Here is a 21938-nt window from a genome sequence, read left to right on the forward strand (position 1 = left end):
TTCTCATTTATATCCATTAATTTATCTAAATGAGTTTGCTACACTTAATTTATTTTTATATTTGTTTCTGCAATACGTGGGAAAAAAATTGAGGAAAAAATTAATCTCGCTTAGTTTGAGTGTCCATAAAAAGAAAAAGAAAACACGTTTATTACGATAAAGGCTTTGTTTGTGACCAATGTTAAATTCTCGCCATAAAAAATTTAAAAAGAAGTAAAAAGAAGTTGTAGAATTCAAATTCTTTTCCAACAAGAAATAATTTTTTTATTTCTAAATCCCCATTTCTTATTACAAAACTAAACTTAGAATTACATGTAAAAAAACCTTGCATCGAATCTTAAAAAGTTAAAACCACAAATGAATAGAAAGAAATGAGCTTTGCAATTCATCCCTGAAACCTTCTCAAAACCTACAAATAAACCCTAATAGAGATCTTCAGACTGAATCAAGAAGAATCATCGATGGAGAAATCAACAGCTCTGTTCTTGATGCTTTAAATTTGAAAAAAGTCCCACCTCCTCAAAAGTTGAATCTTGCATCTGCATAAATCAAACACAAATCATAAAATAAGTATAGCAAAAGCTTGTGTAAATGTGATGTCGACCTCACCATATGATGTCAAGTGGTGACACGCACGTTACACTCACACAAAAATTAGTAACCGATTTTAAAATTTGAAGGATGTATCATTATATATATATATATATATATATATATATATATATATATATTTATAATTGATAAATTGACCGATGATGAAAATGATCAAATTTGTACCTTGGGTTGAATTTTAGTGGGCGGCAAGAGTGTTCCAGACTTTCTACTTCTAGCAAGTACTTTAGAGACGGGTGATACCACAAGATCAGTTGGGCTTGTATACCTTCCAAAAAAAATTAAAGGAACATACACATATAAATGATATCCATTTATTGAACTCAAAACTATATATTTGTGTGTGTGTGTGTATATATATATATATGAGCAGAATATTGTATGTACCTTTCAGGGTACTTGAACGCCTTGGGAACCTTAAGACGATCAGGAGTGCTTGGTTTCTGAGAATCAGTGCAAGAATTTGGGCAATTTTGATCTGTTTGCTGTTCGGAATTGGGAGTTTTGGAGTCGAAAAGGGTCGTTTCTGATTGAATTGGAGTCCCAAAAGACGTTTCAGAGAGTTTCTCCATTGGATTGCTGGTTTTGTACTTGTGAAAGCATCAATCAGAGAGAGGAGAGAGAGAGAGAGAGAGAGAGAGAGCACCAATCTGGAAAGGGTGAGTTGAGTTAGATTTAATACAAAATGGGAAAGCAGCAAATTGGAGTGGGAAGTGACCGTTTGAGAATAATGTATTGCAACGGTCCAATTTGGGTGTCAAGATACTCCAACCTAAGTCAAAAAGTAGTCCAAACCCATTCATAATTCAATTCAATTCAATTGTTGAGTTACGTGTGTATGCCGCTAACTAGTAGGCTATGTTTCGGTTTGGTTAGATGGGATATAGCAGGTGATAAAAGGAATTTATTTTTATTTTATTTTATTTTTTAATTTTTTAATCATTCTAAAAGTTTGGTTTACAAGAAAAGTAAAAATTTGAGGAAGATTTATTTTTCATAATCACATAAATTTTTATTTTATTTTATTTTATTTTTAAAAAAAACACATTAAAATTTGTATTTCTTGCAAAGGATTTATGAATTTACAATAATGCCCTTTTTATAATAAGTTTCATACTACTCAAATCATAAGCGGGACACTTTTCATAATTTGTTTGAAATTTTCTCATGCTAAACAAATACAGAATGACAATTTTTTTTTTTTTTAGTTCATTTCATTATTTTTTATTTTTACAACACTATTAAGTTTTATCTAACCATACGGAATGGTGGGTTGTAGCCTAGCCCAAAAAAAATAATATATTTTATACTAATATTAGCCTAGTCCAAAAAAATATATATTAATAGCATTAGCCCACCCATCAAACCCATCAAACCCAAGTCAACTTAACCAACGTACTAAAATTAGCTCACCCCAACCAACCAAAAATCCTGATTGCACACTTGATACAGAGCCTACTGGGTATTAGACTCTCTAAATTTGACGTCAGACTAATCCTTGAAAATTCTTTTTGTTTCTTAGCCACTAGTTTTTCAGTCATCTATAATAATATAACTTTATTTATTACTTATTTATGTATGAAAAAATTTTCTTGCATTTTTTTTTTTTTCCTTTCCGGAACTATAACTAGGGAAAGCAATTTGACATGCCCCGCGGTTACTCGCCCCACCCCGTGCCCTTTTTTGACAGTTTTGGAAGATCGTTTTGCTTATTTGAGCAGGAATGGTTTAATATAATAAAAATCAGCGCGGGTTTGGTGCGGGGGTGGGAGGAGGTCGTCCCACACCGCCCCGCCCCATTTAGATAGGTAAATTGCTTAAGTACCCTTATTTTATTAGTATATATATTTCCCACTAAATATTGAATACCCTATATAACAATAATAAAGTAACAAATGAATTTGATTAAAAGGAAATTTACAATGGTGAAAAATTGAAGATGAGGCCAAAAAAAATTCTATTTCAACAATGAATAAATTATGATCTTAAACGGAGCGGGGCAGAATCCCACGGGAGTAAAAATGTTAAACGGTTACGGGGATGGGGTGAAAAATTTCCCCCTTTTTGCGATATTGGGCACAGGGGCGAAGCCAAGATTGCAAAGTAAAGGGGGTTAAAAATAATTAAACCCATGATTGTGCCATCCATGTTCTAAATACGGAATTCTCATGCATCAGTCATTTAATTAAACCCTATAATTTACAACATTTTAGCACATTTACACTTCCAAACTCTAACGCATTTTCACAGTCAATAATCTATTGAAGTCTGCTTCATACAAATATTAAAACAAACACCTGCAATAATGCAAAATATATATGTTCCTTATCAACAAACTCACATTAGAAAGTAACACATATATACTCCGCCCTTGACTAGTTATTAATCCATTATATAGTAAATGACACACCCCAACCCAATTTACACTATTTAATAAATTGAACAAATTGGAACGCATCTAACCATCTGCATTAACCTCATTCAACCATAACATCATCCTACATCAGAGTACTTGTTTAATAGTTTACAAATCTAACACAAAATATAAGCTTATATCGCAAATTCTGACAACTAGAACATTAACAACAAGTTACACTATTAAATTCTACTACAACATTTACATCTTAAATAAAAGACGTTACATTGTTCTTTTCCCCATTCCCACTCTAAAATCTAGACCTGGCAGTAGCGATCCAACGTTGTACCTGAAAATATAGATATGGAAGGAGTGAACTTTAAGCCCAGTGAATGCAACACTACTACGTCAGAGTAATATAAACAAATATTATCTGATAATTTCAATTTAACTCCATAGCATAAAACTTTCAGCTTTACAGGCATTTAAAATATAGTACTATCCTTCTAGGCTAGAGTATGGGCCTTATTTAAATATAGTACTCTCTTTCTTGGCCAGAGGATGGACCTTATTTAATGTAGTACTCTCCTTCCAGGCTAAAGTATGGACCTTATATAATATATTACTCTCTTTCCAGGCCAGAGTATGAATCTTATATCACATAATCAAAATATAGATATATATGCATCTTCATATCACATAAACAACTTCAATACTTCAATTTAACATTTCAAGTGTAAAACTTCCAGTGAGTACACTCACCTTGGCTACTTCTCAAATTGTCTATTTATCCTTTGATATTACTAAAGTTATTTGTTCCTTTTCCTTGCCTGAACAACATTATAATCATGTTATACTTTTTTCTACATAAATTAAATAATAATCATTACATCTATAATAGTCCCAACCATCTACACCATTAGAATTAAAACTGAAAGCATAATTGTTTATATAAAGTCTCAACTTCATCATTCCATCAAACTAATCATTAATAAATTCATACTTGAGTTAGGTGAAATAAATAGATATCATTTCTACAACACCCATAACCAAGTAATCCACGAAAATTAAATTAATAAACATCCCTTATAAAATACTTTTACTAATTTAGTCATAAAACCCAGTAGTATATTCTCTTTTCCCTTCTTTCAATTTTTCTCTTCTTAAATCTCCTCTCTGACTTCTATAATCTCTTCTCAGATTACTACCTATATATATATATATATATATATATATATATATATATATATATATATATATATATATTTCACCGCACAATTCAAACTACTTACAATTCCTTCCATTTCAGATAATTTAGAACTCAAATTTATCAAAATAAATAAATAGCAATCCACATGATTTATACAACATTCATAAATTAGACTATTCATGGAAAATTGAAATATTACACACACCAAATATAGAAATAGAAAATTCTTTACTGGATTGATAAATCCCTTCTTTTTTTTTCTCTTCTTTGTGGGTTCCGTACGGTGGCCACAAGACTAAAATTTTTATTTTCTTATTCAAACAAAACTTTCATAACCAACTTCCCAATCTCCTATCTTACCATAATTAATTATATATTAAAGGTATCAAGATATACCTAATTTACACATACCCAGCAAATTATCTCACTTTATAGAGATTAATAACTCAATTAAGAGAAAGACAATAAGATAAATAAAATTTATCCAAACCAACTCAATAATTCATTCTTAAGGAATTTGATTGAAAAACTTTCAATAAGAAAAATTTCCAATAATAAAAACAAAACCCTCTAACTATACGCAGTAATTTGTCTGAAACCCCTTTTCTTTTCCCCCTTCTCCTTGGTCGTACAAAGCTATTGATCTTTCTTTCCTTTTTGAGTTTATTTTTCTTGCTGCCAGTAAACAACCCCAGAACTGATCCCTAATTTAGCTTCATATACATAACTTTGCTTGTCTACAAGTTATATTTATTTTCCTATCTTTATTTTACTCATAATTCCAAAGCTTCCACACACCAACTCACCCTCAATTTCACACACCATACCAACACTTGTTCCATGACTCATCAAGTATGTATAGACATATATCTTTTATTTAAAAAAAAAAAAAGTTTAAAAGACAAAATGTCCCACCACACCTCATTCTTATCAATCCTATATATACATATAAATCGGTAGCTACATGTTGTGTGTGTGAGTTAGTGCTGGCAGCTTCTTTAGTCCCTAACATAAACAATAAGTTTTAAATGTAAAAGAATTCTAACAATTTTACTATTTATAGTTATCAAAACACCCACCACATATGGTATCACCCATACCAACATGTAACAATTTTCTTTATTTCGCTTCTTTTTTTCATTCACTTGGTTGATACTACTTTAGTTAATAAGATTTAACACAAAAACAAAACTTCACAAAATAGCCCACATCATAAAATATTCGTATATAACTCATGTCAAATTAAAATTAAACTATGCTAACGAAATTAATTTTGTTTTGGGGTCTTACAATTCTTTCCCCCTTTAATTAATTTCGTCCTCAAAATTAAAATGCATGAAACATACCGAAAAGTTGCGGATATTGTGTTCTCATAGTTTCTTCACTTTCCCAAGTCGCTTCTTCAACCGTGTGACTCTTCCACAATAATTTTACCAATTGTATGGTTTTATTTCGTAATACTTGCTCTCGATGATCCAAAATCTGTACTGGTTTTTCTACATAAGTAAAATCTTCCTTCAACTCTATCGGTTCCAAAACTAAAACATGAGATGGATTCGATATATACTTCCGAAGCATAGACACATGGAAAACATCATGTAATCTTGATAATTCTTCTGGTAATTCCAACCAATACGCCACTGCTCCTATTCGTTCCAAAATTTTGTAAGGTCCAATGTACCCGGGACTTAATTTACCTTTCTTTCCACACCTCATAATACCCTTCCAAGAAGAAATACGAAGAAAAACAAAATCACCAACTTCAAACTCCAAATCCCTTCTTTTTCGCACATCCACGTAACTTCTGTCTATCCTGTGCTACTTTCATACGCTGCTGAATTACCTTCACTCTATTATAAGTTCAATCAATTCTGGACCCAATAACTTTCTTTCACCCACTTCACCCTAACACAATGGAGTTCTACATTTCCTCCCATACAATGTTTCATAGGGTGCCATCCCAATAGTAGACTGATAACTATTATTATAAGCAAATTCAATTAACGGTAAATAATCATCCCAGCTACCTTTGAAATCCAGCACACAAGCTTTCAACATATCTTCCAAAATCTGAATAGTTCGTTCTGACTGCCCATCTATTTGCGGGTGAAAAGTTATACTAACTTCAAAGAAGTTTTCATAGCTTCATGTAAACTACACCAAAATCTCGAAGTGAACTTCGGATTCCTGTCACAAACAATAGAAACTAGAGCCCCATGCAAACATATGATTTCATCAACATACAAACGAGCATATTCCTTTGTAGAGTAAATAGTTTTTACTGCCAGAAAATGAGCTGATTTCGTCAATCTATCAACTATCACCCAAATGAAGTCATGTCCCCATTTTGATCTTGGTAGTCCCGTCACAAAATTCATTGTCACATGCTCCCACTTCCACTGAGGAATTGGCAACGGCTGCAACAACCCCGTTGGTTTCTAATGTTTAGCTTTTACTCGTTGACATACCAAACACTTTGTTACAAATTCTGCAATTTCACGCTTCATATTGTTCCACCAATAGTATTCTTTTAAGTCCTTGTATATTTTAGTACTACCCGGATGCATAGTATATATAGAACTGTGGGCTTCATCTAAAATATCTTTCTTCAAAGAAACATCATTTGGAACACAAATTCGACTTTTAAAATACAAAGTCCCATCGTCCTTTACTATAAATTCAGTTTGCATACCTTCTTGAACTTCTCTTCTTTTCTTATCCAGGAATACATCATGAATTTGTAACTCTTTAATTCGATCCAGCAACAAAGGTCTCACCATAACATGTGCAAAGAATGCTCCTTCATTTGTAACTGTCAATTCAACTCCCATCAATCTCAACTCCATAATATTTGCCACCCGTGCACATTGTACACAAGATAGTCTCCCTGAAGACTTCCTACTCAAAGCATCTGCTACTACATTGGCTTTTCCAGGATGATGGTGAATATTATAGTCATAATCTTTGATTAACTCCATCCAACGTCTCTGTCTCAAATTTAAGTCCTTCTGTGTAAATAAATACTTCAAACTCTGATGGTCAGTGAATATTTCACAAATTTCACCATACAGATAATGCCTCCACAATTTCAAAGCAAAAACAATAGCAGCTAACTCCAAGTCATGTGTAGGATAATTCAATTCATGATTCTTTAATTATCTAGAAGCATATGCAATTACCTTGCCATTCTGCATCAAAACACATCCCAGACCCTGATGTGAAGCATCAGTGTAAATTACAAAACCTTCACCACCACACGGAATAGTTAACACTGGAGCTGACGTTAACTTTTTCTTCAAAACTTCTTTGGCATTCCTCACTCCACATAAATTTTACTTCCTTCCTGGTTAACTTTGTTAATGGCAATGCAATACTAGAAAACCCTTGGATGAACCTCCTATAATAACCTACTAATCCCAGAAAACTTCTGACTTCTGTCACATTAGTAGGCCTTTCCCATTTCACCATTGCTTCCACTTTTGACGGGTCAACATAAATACCATCCCCAGATACCACATGCCCCAAAAATACAACCTTATCAAGCCAAAATTCACATTTGCTAAACTTAGCAAAAAGTTATTTCTCCCGTAGAATCTGTAGTACAATTCTTAAATGCTTTTCATGTTCATCCATACTCCGAGAATATATCAAAATATCATCAATGAAGACGATAACAAAAGAGTCAACATACGGATGAAATACTTGATTCATTAAGTCCATAAACACCGCTGGAGCATTGGTTAACCCAAAAGGCATTACCAAAAACTCATAATGGCCATATCGAGTTTGGAAAGCAGTTTTAGAAATGTCACTATCCTTTACCTTCAACTGGTGATATCCTGACCTCAAGTCAATCTTAGAAAACACATTTGCCCCTTGCAACTGATCAAACAGATCGTCAATTCGTGATAATGGATACTTGTTTCTGATGGTTACTTTATTTAAGTGTCTATAGTCAATACACAACTGCATAGTACCATCCTTCTTCTTAACAAATAACACCGGTGCACCCCACGGTGAAATGCTAGGTCGAATGAAGCCCTTATCCAGTAGATCTTGCAATTGTACTTTCAACTCTTTCAATTTTGTCGGTGCCATTCGATACGGAGCGATATAAATTAGAATTGTTCCCGGTACCAACTCAATGGTAAAATCTACCTCTCTGTCCACTGGTAACCCCGGTAATTCTTCTGGAAACACATCTATGAATTCTCGTACCACTGGTACATTTTCCAGTGTCACCTTTTTTATTTTCAGTATCAACCACATAAGCCAAGTAACCCTGACACTCTTTCTTCAACGACTTTCTGGTTTGTATAGTTGAGATAAGACAGTTTGGAATAACATTTCTTTTTCTGGTAAATCTGAATTCTGGCTCCCCTGATATCTGAAATATAACTTCTTTCCGAAAACAATCTATTGATGCATGATACGCAAATAGCCAATTCATACCCAAAATAATATCAAAATCTGGTATACTCAATGGTATCAAATTCACCTTTATCTGTTTATCTCCCATTTGCAACACACAATCCCGATATTCATTTGCAACCACTACCACTTCCCCCATTGGTGTAGAAATAAACAATTTACTATCTAATGATGAAAGTGGTCTACCCAAATGCGTAGCAATAGATAATGCAACAAATGAATGGGTTGAGCCAGGATCAATAAGCACAGTAACATTTCTATCCAAAATAGAAAGTGTACCTGTCACCACTTTTGGTGTTGCTTGAGCATCCTGAAGTGTCATAGCAAACACTCTTCCCTGGGCTTGTGAACCACTTGTAGTACCCTTACCTCCTCTTGACGAGTTCCCCTGTGGAAAACCTTTACCAGAACCAACAACACTACCTACGAAGGTCACTCCTGTCAACATAGGACAATCTCTCTTCCGATGACCCGGCTGATGGCAATGATAACATTCTTCTGCTTTCAATACAGGACAATCTTTCTTCTGGTGACCTTCCCTTCCACACTGAAAACACCCCCTGCCAGTACCACGTCCTCCAAAGCTACCTGGTTGTATAGATTGTTGTTCGGAAAGCCCTTGACCTCTTCCAATACTTGATGTCTGACCTTGAGATTCACCACCCCTTCCCCTTCCATACCACGACCTTTGACTTTTCTGACTTGAAATTCCTTCACCTCCTCTTAACTGTGACGGCTTAGATCTATTTCTTTTGTATTGTTCCCTTCTTTCTTGCAATTCTTTCACATCCCTTTCGGCAATCATGGCTTTATTCACAAGTCTGTTATAATCTGCTTCCTCAAACACTGAAACTCTAGACTTAATAGCCGCCTCTAACCCATCCTGAAATTTTGTACATTTATCTTCTTCATTCTGTACAAACTTGGGTGCGAATCTCGATAAAGCTGTAAACTTAACTTCATAATCAACCACATACATTCTATTTTGTTTTAGGAGAATAAACTCCCGTTCCTTCTCTTTTTTGTAAATTGGAGGGAAATATTTCTCATAAAAAGCTTTAACAAATGGATTCCATAATATCACCTCTTTTTCTCCTGGAATGAACAATAAATGTTTTGTCGTGTCCCACCAATAATTAGCTTCATTTTTGAACATAAATGTAGCTAAGTTTACCTTCTGGTCTTCTACTGCACCCATCACTGCAAATATCAATTCCATTCTTCTTACCCACCCCTCTGCTTCTTCTAGTTTGGTAGTACCTGAAAATTATGGGGGTGTTAACTTGATAAACCTCTCACAATCTGAGCTTTTCTTTCCTTTCTGTTGTCTTTCCAGCCTTTCCTGTACCATCATTTGACTTGCCATAAATTGTTTGTTTTGTTCTGCCAAGTCTGTTATCGCCTTTTCCATTTTCTGCATACCGGTCAAGTACTCATGTTCTCTTCTCATACCACCCTGAATAGGTTGTTCCACTTCAGCCTCAACAAGAACATAAGAGGCTTCTTCCTCGATTCTATGATAACCACTTCCTCATTCCATTACTTTTTATCTGCAATGAATTTTGAATATCACCTATATATATATAATACATAATTACCACATATATTTGTTAGTATAAAATAAAGTCAAAAAAATGACTTTACTACACACTTCCTACTGCCACTGCCAGTCTAGACCCTTACTACCTCCAGAACCTAGAAAACCTAGGCTCTAATACCAAAAGTTAACACACCCCAACCCAATTTACACTATTTAATAAATTGAACAAATTGGAATGCATCTAACCATCTGCATTAACCTCATTCAACCATAACATCATCCTACATCAGAGTACCTGTTTAATAGTTTACAAATCTAACACAAAATATAAGCCTATATCGCAAATTCTGACAACTAGAATATTAACAATAAGTTACACTATTAAATACTACTACAACATTTACATCTTAAACAAAAGACATTACATTGTTCTTTTCCCCATTCATACTCTAAAATCTAGACCTGGCAGTAGCGATCCAACCTTGTACCTGAAAATATAGATATGGAAGGAGTGAGCTTTAAGCCCAGTGAATGCAACACTACTACATCAAAGTAATATAAACAAAGATTATTTGATAATTTCAATTTAACTCCATAGCATAAAACTTTCAGCTTTACAGGCATTTAAAATATAGTACTATCCTTCTAGGCCAGAGTATGGGCCTTATTTAAATATAGTACTCTCTTTCTTGGCCAGAGGATGGACCTTATTTAATGTAGTACTCTCTTTTCAGGACAGAGTATGGACCTTATATAATATATTACTCTCTTTCCAGGCCAGAGTATGGACCTTATATCACATAATCAAAGTATAGATATACATGCATCTTCATATCACATAAACAACTTCAATACTTCAATTTAACATTTCAAGTGTAAAACTTCTAGTGAGTACACTAACCTTGGCTACTTCTCAAATTGTCTATTTATCCTTTGATATTGCTGAAGTTATTTGTTCCTTTTCCTTGCCTGAACAATATTATAATCATGTTATACTTTTTTCTACATAAATTAAATAATAATCATTACATCTATAATAGTCCCAACCATCTACACCATTATAATTAAAACTGAAAGCACAATTGTTTATATGAAGTCTCAACTTCATCATTCCATCAAACTAACCATTAATAAATTCATACTTGAGTTAGGTGAAATAAATAAATAAATAGATATCATTTCTACAACACCCATAACCAAGTAATCCACTAAAATTAAATTAATAAACATCCCTTATAAAATACTTTTACTAATTTAGTCATAAAACCCAGTAGTATATTCTCTTTCCCCTTCTTTCAATTTTTCTCTTCTTAAATCTCCTCTCTGTTAGGAGTTTGCCAAACTAGTCTTTTTGATGGCCCACAATACTTCAATTGTTTTCCAAATTATTCAGTAGCTCTTGATGATCCAACAATCCTCCATACTTTAACCTTCAATGTTTCAAGTAGTGGTTACAAAATGATGGATGGAGCCATACCCTTCAATGTTGTCTATAGAATCCACTACAAAGTCTATACAACCCAAGTAAGCCCCCATGCTCTTCGTGAGTCTCCCAAAGGAGAAACCCTTCTTCTTCATGCTAGTGACGAAAATTCACAAACTTATGTTCCGAGGACCATTACTTGGAATGAAGTCACCTTCCCGACAGAGTGGACTCTCGAGCATGCAGCCCCTCCTTCAAAGATCGAGCATAAAAGGTTGGAACAAATATCTCAATTTTCTGATGGCACGGTAAAGGTTAGATTTAACTCCAACAGGCCCAATAGACTTATTATCCAAGAAATAGAAAGATCTAGACCTTCTATCCAAGAGATAGAAAGTTCTAGATCCTCTTTCTCTCATGCTACTCCCTCAAACAATTCAAAAGCCCCTTCCAGAAAATCATTTTCAGGAATGCCTACAAGGTATCCAAACCTCGTTGGTGTCAAAAACAAAGAAGTTGTTAACCCGGTCTACCAGGACAATGTTAGCATACAGACTGAGGAAGAAGACATCCATCCTCTTCGCAACACTCCTTTACCTACACAAATTAGTTCTCAAAACAAAGGTCTGCAAAACCTTCCCCTAAATGAAAATCATCATGATTCCCCTCCATCCCCAAATGATTCTCAATTTGAAGATCCCGATCATCAGATTCATCAGCTCTACATGATTGAAAAGTTCATTGCTAGACTCCCCAATCTTTTTGCTGAGAGAATTCGCAAGCATTTCAGATCAAAACACAATGGCCATATTCCTTATGACTCCCTCACCTATGGTGACATCATTAGTACCATCACAGCTGAAGGAATTGCTCTCTGCACCGACTTCAAACAGATTGATGAACGACTCAGTCAAAAAAGTCTCCAAGACTCTATTCACAGGTTCAGATTAAGACTTGAAAGTCAGGTTTGCTCTGATCTCCCAAACGCTTTTTGGCACAGAAGATAACACATTGTTGAATTACCTTATGAAAAATCTTTCAATGAAAAGGATATCACTACCAAAGCCCGTCCTAGCCAAATGAGTCAGGAACTTCTTGATTACTGTATAAAGGAAGTACAGGAATTATTAAACAAATCCCTCATCCGAAAAAGCCGTTCCCCATGGAGCTGTGCCGCTTTCTATGTCCAAAAGAATGCTGAAATAGAAAGAGGTGTTCCCAGATTAGTTATCAATTACAAGCCCCTCAATAAAGTTCTTCAATGGATCAGGTATCCCCTGCCCAATAAAAAGGACCTAATCCAACATCTCGTTCATGCAACCGTTTTTTCAAAGTTTGATCTCAAGTCAGGATTTTGGCAAATCCAAATTGCTGAAAAGGATAGATACAAAACAGCTTTCACGGTTCCTTTTGGCCATTACGAATGGAATGTGATGCCTTTCGGATTAAAAAATGCTCCTTCAGAATTCCAAAAAATTATGAATGATATTTTTATTCATCTTACGAATTTTTCAATTGTTTATATTGATGATATACTAATATTTTCTTCTTCTATAGATGCTCATTGGAAACATCTCAATGTCTTTGCTCAAACCATCAAGCATAATGGATTAGTCATTTCTTTATCAAAGTTAACTTTGTTTCAGACCAAGATTAGGTTCTTAGGTTTCCAGATCCACCAAGGAACTGTCATCCCAATCAACAGATCCATCCAATTTGCTGATAAATTCCCTGATGAAACTAAAGACTTAAACTTAAAAATACAATTTGAACTGAGACCTTTTGGAATGGAAACTAAAATCTAAACTTGAAAATATAAGCCTGCCTCCAATGTCTTGAGGAGTTGTTATTTATAGGACCTCGGAGGAGCCTTGGGGAGCTTTGGATTCCTTGGAGATAAGGATGCAGCAGGAGGCCATGTGCAAAGCCTGAAAGGCTGGTTTGAGGTGATGTCTTCTGAATGCAGCAGGAGGCCATGTGCAAAGCCTGAAAGGCTGAATTGAGGTGATGGCCACTGACTTGCCTTGGATTCCTTTTTTGAAAAGCTTGTCTGTCATGAACGCCGAAAGGTACTAAAAGCCTGAAAATAGAGAACTGTTGAATAAAATTTTAAACTGTAGTTTTTGCTATTTTTTTTTTTTTTTTTTTTTTTTTTTTTGTCGCTATGCAGCGGCATTGAATGACTGAGGTCAGAAACTTTTTTGAAGTGAAATGATGATTTTTTGAGAATATTGTTTACTAGAGCTGTTGGGTAAAAATACCAAAACATTCATCTTCATTGGTTTGGGCCAGATCTGTTTGGGAACCATGGAAAGAACCGGAGCCTTCACTTCTGTTGGAGCCCAATTTTGAGAAGGCTATGGGATTGACTTGGGCTAGAGCTTCCATGAGGAAGGCTTCATATTCATCTTGGGATTTTGCTGAAGAAAGCTTTGCTTGGGCCTGGCTTTTGGATAGGAAGAAAGTCGAAGACTCTCCTAAGGCAGAACATGAAATTGCAGGGTGCTTTGAGAACCATTCAGAAATTGCTTCTGGAGTAACATATTTGATAGAGAATTGGTCCCACCATTTGACTTTGAAAATCCTTCCTAGAAGAGGAAGATTAGAAGGGGATTTGGGGAGTTGGAATTGCCATAGAACTATCCATGACAATGCGAAATTTGCAAAAAATAAGAATGATTTGGGAAATTCGGAAAGCTCAGGAGGAGCATGAAATTTTTCATTGAAAATTGAAAATCCCTTGGACACCGTTTCAGGAATGATTTCTTGGCAGGGACCAAACATATGCCACCAGTCAATGAACCATCTAGGGATATTTAGATTGAAATTCTTTTGGAAAAGGATAAGCCAGGAATGGCTATAATCCTGATTTTGGAAATAAAAGGTATTGTACTAGGCATCCTGATAGTCCCAGTAATTGAAAGTTTGAGGGTTGCGAGGCTGAGAAAATTGCCTCGGAGCATTGATATTTTTACTCCAGGCTGCTGGAGTAAGGACTTTTTGAATGGTACATGTGGTGTGAGAAATGAAAGACGCATCACCTGGTTTTGAATGAGTTCAAATTTTGATAGAATCAGTGTCCACTAAAATAAACTCGTAAAAATTTTGTATTTTTCGAAAATCGGATGTTGGATAATGAAAACCTTTGACAAAATGATTTTGAGAAAGTAAAATTGGGTTTTGGTTAAAAAGTTCTTTTTCAACCACACAAATGGTTGATGAATTTGGTTTTTGAAAATAACGAGATTTTTTGAGAGTGGGATTGTTAACCACCACTTGCTGTGAAACAGATCTTGTGGAAATTTGTTTATCTGATGCTGAAGAAATTGCAGCATAAGTTTTTTGAAGGGGAGGAAAAACTGGTTGTTGGGATTGTAAGTATGCTTGGATGGGGTCATACTGGATTGGGGACATGTCTATGACATGTAAATAAATAGTAATCCACATGATTTATACAAGATTTATAAATTAGACTATTCATGGAAAGTTGAAATATGACAGACATCAAATATAGAAATAGAAAATTCCTTTACTGGATTGATAAATCCCTTCTTTTTTTTTTCTCTTCTTTGTGGGTTCTCGTACGGTGGCCACAAGACTAAAATTTTTATTTTCTTATTCAAACAAAACTTTCATAACCAACTTCCCAATCTCCTCTCTTACCATAATTAATTATATATTAAATGTATCAAGATATACCTAATTTACACATACCCAGCAAATTATCTCACTTTATAGAGATTAATAACTCAATTAAGAGAAAGACAATAAGATAAATAAAATTTATCCAAACCAACTCAATAATTCATTCTTAAGGAATTTGATTGAAAAACTTTCAGTAAGAAAAATTTCCAATAATAAAAACAAAACCCTCTACCTGTACGCAGTAATTTGTTTAAAACCCCTTTTCTTTTCCCCTTTCTCCTTGGTCGTACAAAGCTATTGATCTTTCTTTCCTTTTTGAGTTTATTTTTCTTGCTGCCAGTAAACAACCCCATAACTGATTCCTAATTTAGCTTCATATACATAACTTTGCTTGTCTACAAGTTAAATTTATTTTCCTATCTTTATTTTACTCATTAATTCCAAGGCTTCCACACACCAACTCACCCTCAATTTCACACACCATACCAACACGTGTTCCATGACTCATCAAGTATGTATAGACATATATCTTTTATTTAAAAAAAAAAAGTCTAAAAGACAAAATGTCCCACCACACCTCATTAATTCTTATCAATCCTATATATACATATAAATCGGTAGCTACATGTTGTGTGTGTGAGTTAGTGCTGGCGGCTTCTTTAGTCCCCAACATAAACAATAAGTTTTAAATATAAAAGAATTCTAACAATTTTACTATTTATAGTTATCAAAACACCCACCACATATGGCATCACCCATACCAACATGTAACAATTTTCTTTATTTCGCTTCTTTTTTCCATTCACTTGGCTGATACTACTTTAGTTAATAAGATTTAACACAAAAACAAAACTTCACAAAATAGTCCACATCATAAAATATTCGTATATAACTCATGTCAAATTAAAATTAAACTATGCTAACGAAATTAATTTTGTTTTGGGGTCTTACAGTAAATTACCCAATTTAACAAGAAATCATCAATTCATCAACACTGCCCTATTTTTTTTATTTTTTTTATTTTTTTTATTTTTATTTTTTACAAAAAATAAAATCAATATTTCACTGGATTGACAATAATAATCCATGATATCCATTCACCTATACCTTAGTGCCTTACACACGAAGAGTTTAGGTCTTCTTTCATAGACTAACAATGTGTTTGATTTATTGGGTTGGTCCCTGTTATGTTTTATTATGATTTCTTTTGTGATTGGGTATGTCCATGGTTCGTGGACTTGCTCATATTTAAGGCTTAGCCTTTGTAAATTTTATTACTCTTTTTATTTATAGAAATACTATGGATTGGGCTGAGCTGATAGGAAGAGGAAGAATAGTACATGAACTTATAGGAACAATAGTACTAAATTTTTTTTTTTTTCAATTGGACCTGGGCTATAACCCAGGTTAGCTCATTACTAGTTTCTCCCTTGATTGGGTGGAAACGGGGACAGAATTTTTAAACTGTTGTGAGGATAGGGGAAGGTACACCCGTCCAAACCTGCCTCCGTTGCCATCCCTAGCTGTAACTCGAATCCTCACATCCACACACACTCACATTTTAACTTTGTACCAAAGCCCAAAGACTTTGCGACCTGTTGATATTTTCTTTACCTTTTAAAAGTGATTGGACCAAATGATGTGGGTTCGAGCAAATTGGCTGTGAGGTATGATAGTCTCTTGCCAATAACTAAAATAAATAAATAAATTATTGAACTTTGTGGCTAGTGAAAAATATTTAAATGCCGAAGAGAATCAAATATAATTTAATGTCGTAGCAGTGCGCCAATACTTTTCTGTTTTTTTTTGGCGCCAATACTTTTCAATTATGTCAACTTTGAGTAAAGAAAAAACTTAAGTTTCATTGAAAATAACGTGACTATTAGTCCCATTTAATAATTGACTGCAAAATGGTATTTGGTTTTATAAATCAATTATACATTTAAAAGTGGTCATTACGCTGCCATATGTTGACTGGCATCAAAATGGAATATTAGAATGACTAAAGCAATTATATATTTATATATAAAAAAATAACATGTCATGTTATTGCCTTTGGAATTCAAACTTTATTCTCCTTTTTAATTTTTTTCTATTATTCAACTATATTTATTCAATTAGAAAATAGTTGACCTAAATATCAATATTACGTATTCCGTACATGACATAATATGTACATATAAGGAATAAGAAATTAAGGATGATAATAGAATCGGTTCTCATCTCGACTAGTCGCGTTTTGTTTAATATATTTTTTAATGAAATAATATAGAGGAATTAGTTTATGAAATGGTAAAAGGATAAGATATTACGGTTTTGATGTTTTATTTTATGAAAGTGTAGTATATTTTGTACAGGAGTATTTTTGTAATTATGCAATATAAACAGAACCATCGCTGCTGAGTCAGTACTGACCTTGGGCTAGCACAATCTAAGCCAAGCTAGTGCAAGAGGCATCACTACACGTTATTGGATTCGACGGTCCACTGGAATATTGAGCCCAACAGACAGTTGCTTTTTGTTGATTGATGTTAAGCACAATTTTGGGCCATCAAAAAAGGAAGAAACTATGAGCCAAATATGTAGTAATGTAAAGCACCTTGAGAAATAATTATGCAGTGACCTAGTTGGTACATCAATCATTTCCACGAGTGGACCTGTGTTTCTCCTCTCCTATTTTGTTAAAAAAATAATAATAATAATTAACAAATCTTATCCTCATAAAATTATTAAAAAAAAAAAAAAAAAAACACTCAAATCAATTTTTCATTGGACGATAGGATCCATCCGATGTGAGAAGATTTCCATTTTCATTTTGTGCATTATATCATCGTGTGCATATGATGGGATCCGAGTTCCTAAATCTGATGGTGGTGAAATTTAAATTTAAGACTAATTTAAAGTACATAGCAGTGGTACTATGAATTTCATATCCAACTATCTTATGTACTTGCACGAATAGGCATTGCAGGGGCTCCCAAGAGCATAGCGGCTATGACAGGGATCCTTGAGGTAAGTTATTGAGGTTTCACTTTCGAACCACACTCCTAACTTGAATGATGCGTGTATTATGAGGGCAATACACTTGTTCTAAAAAGAAAAAGAAGGAAAACAAAAAAAAAAAATGTAAAAATTTAGAGAGAGAAATAATGCCAAATTTAGTGTATTTGGAACTTGGAAACTACTCTTCTCAAAGATGAGATCAAAGCATTACTAACTAGTCCCTTCTTAATCTTGCTTAAATTAACCCAATTTAATAAAAGTGCTCAGATTGTGATATTACCATTTTAGAATATCTCGGGACAATAAATAAAAACACATGAAAAAGGTTCAATTGTGATTATAATCCAAGCAAATGGGATACTTTTGACCATTTCTTTTGCTTTTAAAAAAAAAATATCTCGTGCTATGTTGTTGTGCATGCTTGACTTTTCACACTTGTCCCCTCACATTTGGAGACTCGTCAATATACCAACACTTTAGACAACATTGCATAGTGGCATTTCTGTCATTTGTCTTCCAAACAAGCACCTTTTCTGGCAATTCATTACATTTTATTTTTTTGTATTTATATGTGTTCCGCAAAGAGTAAAAATATGGTCAAAGCAACAAAGCCGTGCAAGAAAGAAAAGTCTTGAGAAGATCATCAAAGTTGCAGAGATCAGCCACTAGAGAATATTGTTGTTTCTTGAAAGTTCTGAGTGGTAGATTGTAGCTACAAAAGGGGTCAGTCTTGATTTTTCCATCTTGACTTGTTTCTCTCCTTGAAAAATCACTTCAATATATACATACATAACACATATATAGATCTTGTTCTTAAGTGGAGTCATTATTTTATTGCATCAATCTTGCTTTGAAGATTTGTGCATCTTTAGCTTCCATGGATTGTTGTTCATGCCAATTAGCTTAGAAATTCATTTTCTTGTGCTATAATCTATGTGATTTTGTCCGCAGGAAGCTCATTGTTCTTTCTTTTGCCTTTTCTTTGATAATACCCTCCAAAAAATTGAGATTGGATTAGGTCGATCTTTATTGAATTCTTAGTAAGATTGGTTTTGGATCATATCTTCCATTGTTTGATCCTATCATATTGTGGTCCTTATAGTTCCTTTCCAGTATGCAACTTTCTGAGTAATTTGGCTCTCTTTTAGTGAATATTCTAGGGTTCTACTATTGGGAAATTCCTAAATTTTCTGTTGATTGTAATATTGGGGGCATATGAGTGATTTTTGGTTAGAAAAATAGGGTTTTAGCTTTCAATTTAAGTGGTTAACTTTCAATTTCTGGTTTCGAAAAGAGGTGTTAGGTTTCCTGTGATTCCTTGTGATTTTGGGATTGTCTCTTATGCTATGGGAGACTGTAAATCTGTTATTTCAATGTTGGAAGGAGAAGAAAACTTGATTGCTGCGGCGCAGCACCTCGTACAGGCACTGGAGACGAACAAGAATTTGACGAATGATACGAGGAAAATCTTGGCAGATCTAGGCACCCAATTGTCCTCCATGTCTAAAGTGAAAGAAAGCAAGGATGAGGAGGGGTTTGGTGAGATTGAAGAAAGGTTAAATGTTGTTCAGGATAAGGTCATGAATTGGGAGGCGGATCAGTCTATGATATGGGATAGTGGCCCTGAAGAAGCTTATGAGTATGTGAAGGCTGTGGACGAAATCCGGAAGCTGACTGAAAGCTTAGAGTCTTTGCGTTTGAGTAAAGATAGTGAGGAGAATGAGCTTCTCAGGAGGGCTCACGATGTTCTTCAGACTGCGATGGCAAGACTTGAGGAAGAGTTCAGGCACCTGCTTGTTCAAAACAGGCAACCCTTTGAGCCTGAACGGATGTCTTTCCGTTCGAATGAGGAGGATGTTGTGGATGAGGGCTCAATTGTCTCTTTTGGTGATGATTCGGTTGAGGAAGTGATTCAGAGAGATAGTATGAGCAGAAGCTCTGAGGAGTTCATCATTGATTTGGTCCAATCGGATGTGATTCCTGAGCTCAAATGCATTACTCATTTAATGTTTGATTCAAATTATGATCAGGAATGTTGCCAGGCCTTTATTAGTGTCCGAAAAGATGCCTTGGATGACTGCATATTCATTCTTGAAGTGGAGAAATTGAGCATTGAGGATGTGCTAAAGATGGAATGGAGCACCCTGAATACAAAAATCAGGAGATGGATGCGGGCTATGAAGATCTTTGTGCGAGTCTATCTTGCCAGTGAGAAATGGCTGAGCGACCAGATCTTTGGGGAGCTTGACTCAGTTAGTTCTGCTTGTTTTGTAGAGGCATCAAAAGCCTCAATGTTGCTGTTTCTGAATTTCGGCGAAGCCATAGCCATTGGCCCCCACCAACCAGAGAAATTATTTCGCATTCTTGACATGTATGAGGTGCTAGCAGATCTTACTCCAGATATAGATGCTTTATACAACAATGAGATTGGTTCTTATGTTAGAACCGAATGCCAAGATGTTTTAAGGAGACTGGGTGATTGTGTGAAGGCAACATTTCTTGAATTTCAGAATGCCGTTGCTTCTAACATATCATCAAACCCTTTTGCTGCTGGTGGAATTCATCATCTGACTAGGTATGTCATGAATTACCTCAGGACTCTCATGGATTACAGTGACTCTCTTAATGTGGCCCTCAAGGACCAGGACAGGGAAGAGCCCCCCAAATCAGTTTCACCAGATATGAGTCCAGTTGACGATGAAGATTCCACAAGCGGAAGATTTTCTTGTTGTTTCTCACCAATGGCTCTACACTTCCGATCCCTCATTTCCATTCTAGAATGCAACCTTGAGGATAAAGCCAAGTTATACAAGGATGACTCTCTCCGGCACCTTTTTTTGATGAACAATATACATTACATGGCTGAGAAAGTTAAGGGTTCTGAGTTAAGAACTATCTTGGGAGATGATTGGATTCGCAAGCACATAGGGAAATTCCAACAGCTCGCAATGAACTATGAGAGAGCCACTTGGAGTTCAATCCTCTCCTTACTCAAGGATGAGGGGATTCAGCACCACGGTTCAAATTCCTTTTCAAAATCTCTTCTCAAGGAGAGGCTCCAAAACTTCTACCTTGCTTTCGAGGAGGTTTATAAAAGCCAAACCGGATGGTTAGTAGCAGATAGTCAGCTTCGAGAAGATCTACGAATCTCAACATCCCTTAAGGTGATCCAGGCCTACCGGACATTTGTAGGAAGACATCTCAACCATATTAGTGACAAGCACATTAAGTATAGTGCTGATGATCTAGAGAATTTCCTCTTGGACTTCTTCGAGGGAGCTCCAAGATCATTACATAATTGCCACTGGAAGTGATATCCGAGAGGGTATACTCCGGGATAATCTACTGAAATGGTATGGTACATCCTCTCTCTCCCAATATATGTAATGCAATAAGGCTAAAAGGATTGTGGCGTTGTAATATCTTGTGTTCACTTTGTTGTGATAGTAAAAATTGGTGTTATCAACACACATTGGTTTAACTTTGTTGGTGGCTTGGTGTGTTTGTGTTGAATCTATTTGTGTATGTTTTGCTGGAAATGTTAGTTCCATATCCTTAAACATAATAAGCAAAACAGTTGGAACAGGGGAAGTGTTGTCCGGAATTCATTAATATAATGTTTTTGATTGCTTAATTAGGAGTAAGATCTAACATGTAAAATCAGGTAATGCGACGAAGGTGTCCGAGTTCAGGGAAAATTATGCAGCAATGATGTCTC

At 34.9% G+C, this 21938-nt stretch overlaps 4 protein-coding genes across 4 annotated transcripts; 1 reads left to right on the forward strand and 3 right to left on the reverse strand.

Moving 5' to 3' along the window:
• Window positions 1–238: 238 nt before the first annotated feature.
• LOC132267432 (uncharacterized) lies at window positions 239–1265 on the reverse strand. The gene is made up of 3 exons (XM_059768592.1): window positions 1000–1265; window positions 778–880; window positions 239–539 (listed from the first exon to the last, which is right to left on the reverse strand). Exons 1-3 carry the CDS (start codon window positions 1182–1184, stop codon window positions 471–473), a joined length of 357 nt encoding a protein of 118 aa, XP_059624575.1. The 5' UTR covers window positions 1185–1265; the 3' UTR covers window positions 239–470.
• Window positions 1266–6332: 5067 nt separating this feature from the next.
• LOC132316191 (uncharacterized) lies at window positions 6333–8276 on the reverse strand. Its single transcript, XM_059814704.1, has 5 exons — window positions 7938–8276; window positions 7586–7712; window positions 7358–7422; window positions 6647–7210; window positions 6333–6365 (listed from the first exon to the last, which is right to left on the reverse strand). The coding sequence occupies exons 1-5, from the start codon at window positions 8274–8276 to the stop codon at window positions 6333–6335; spliced, it is 1128 nt and encodes a 375-aa protein (XP_059670687.1).
• A 43-nt stretch (window positions 8277–8319) lies between these two features.
• On the reverse strand, window positions 8320–9807 carry LOC132316192 (uncharacterized). Its single transcript, XM_059814705.1, has one exon. It carries the CDS (start codon window positions 9805–9807, stop codon window positions 8320–8322), a length of 1488 nt encoding a protein of 495 aa, XP_059670688.1.
• Window positions 9808–18802: 8995 nt separating this feature from the next.
• LOC132315975 (exocyst complex component EXO70E2) lies at window positions 18803–21701 on the forward strand. The gene has a single exon (XM_059814450.1). It carries the CDS (start codon window positions 19567–19569, stop codon window positions 21532–21534), a length of 1968 nt encoding a protein of 655 aa, XP_059670433.1. The 5' UTR covers window positions 18803–19566; the 3' UTR covers window positions 21535–21701.
• The last annotated feature ends 237 nt before the right edge of the window (window positions 21702–21938 follow it).

This window comes from Cornus florida, unplaced genomic scaffold (assembly GCF_030987335.1).
Source record: "Cornus florida cultivar Cherokee Brave unplaced genomic scaffold, ASM3098733v1 CherokeeBrave_3.0.0_Hap2_Chr07, whole genome shotgun sequence".
Taxonomy (NCBI): domain Eukaryota; kingdom Viridiplantae; phylum Streptophyta; class Magnoliopsida; order Cornales; family Cornaceae; genus Cornus; species Cornus florida.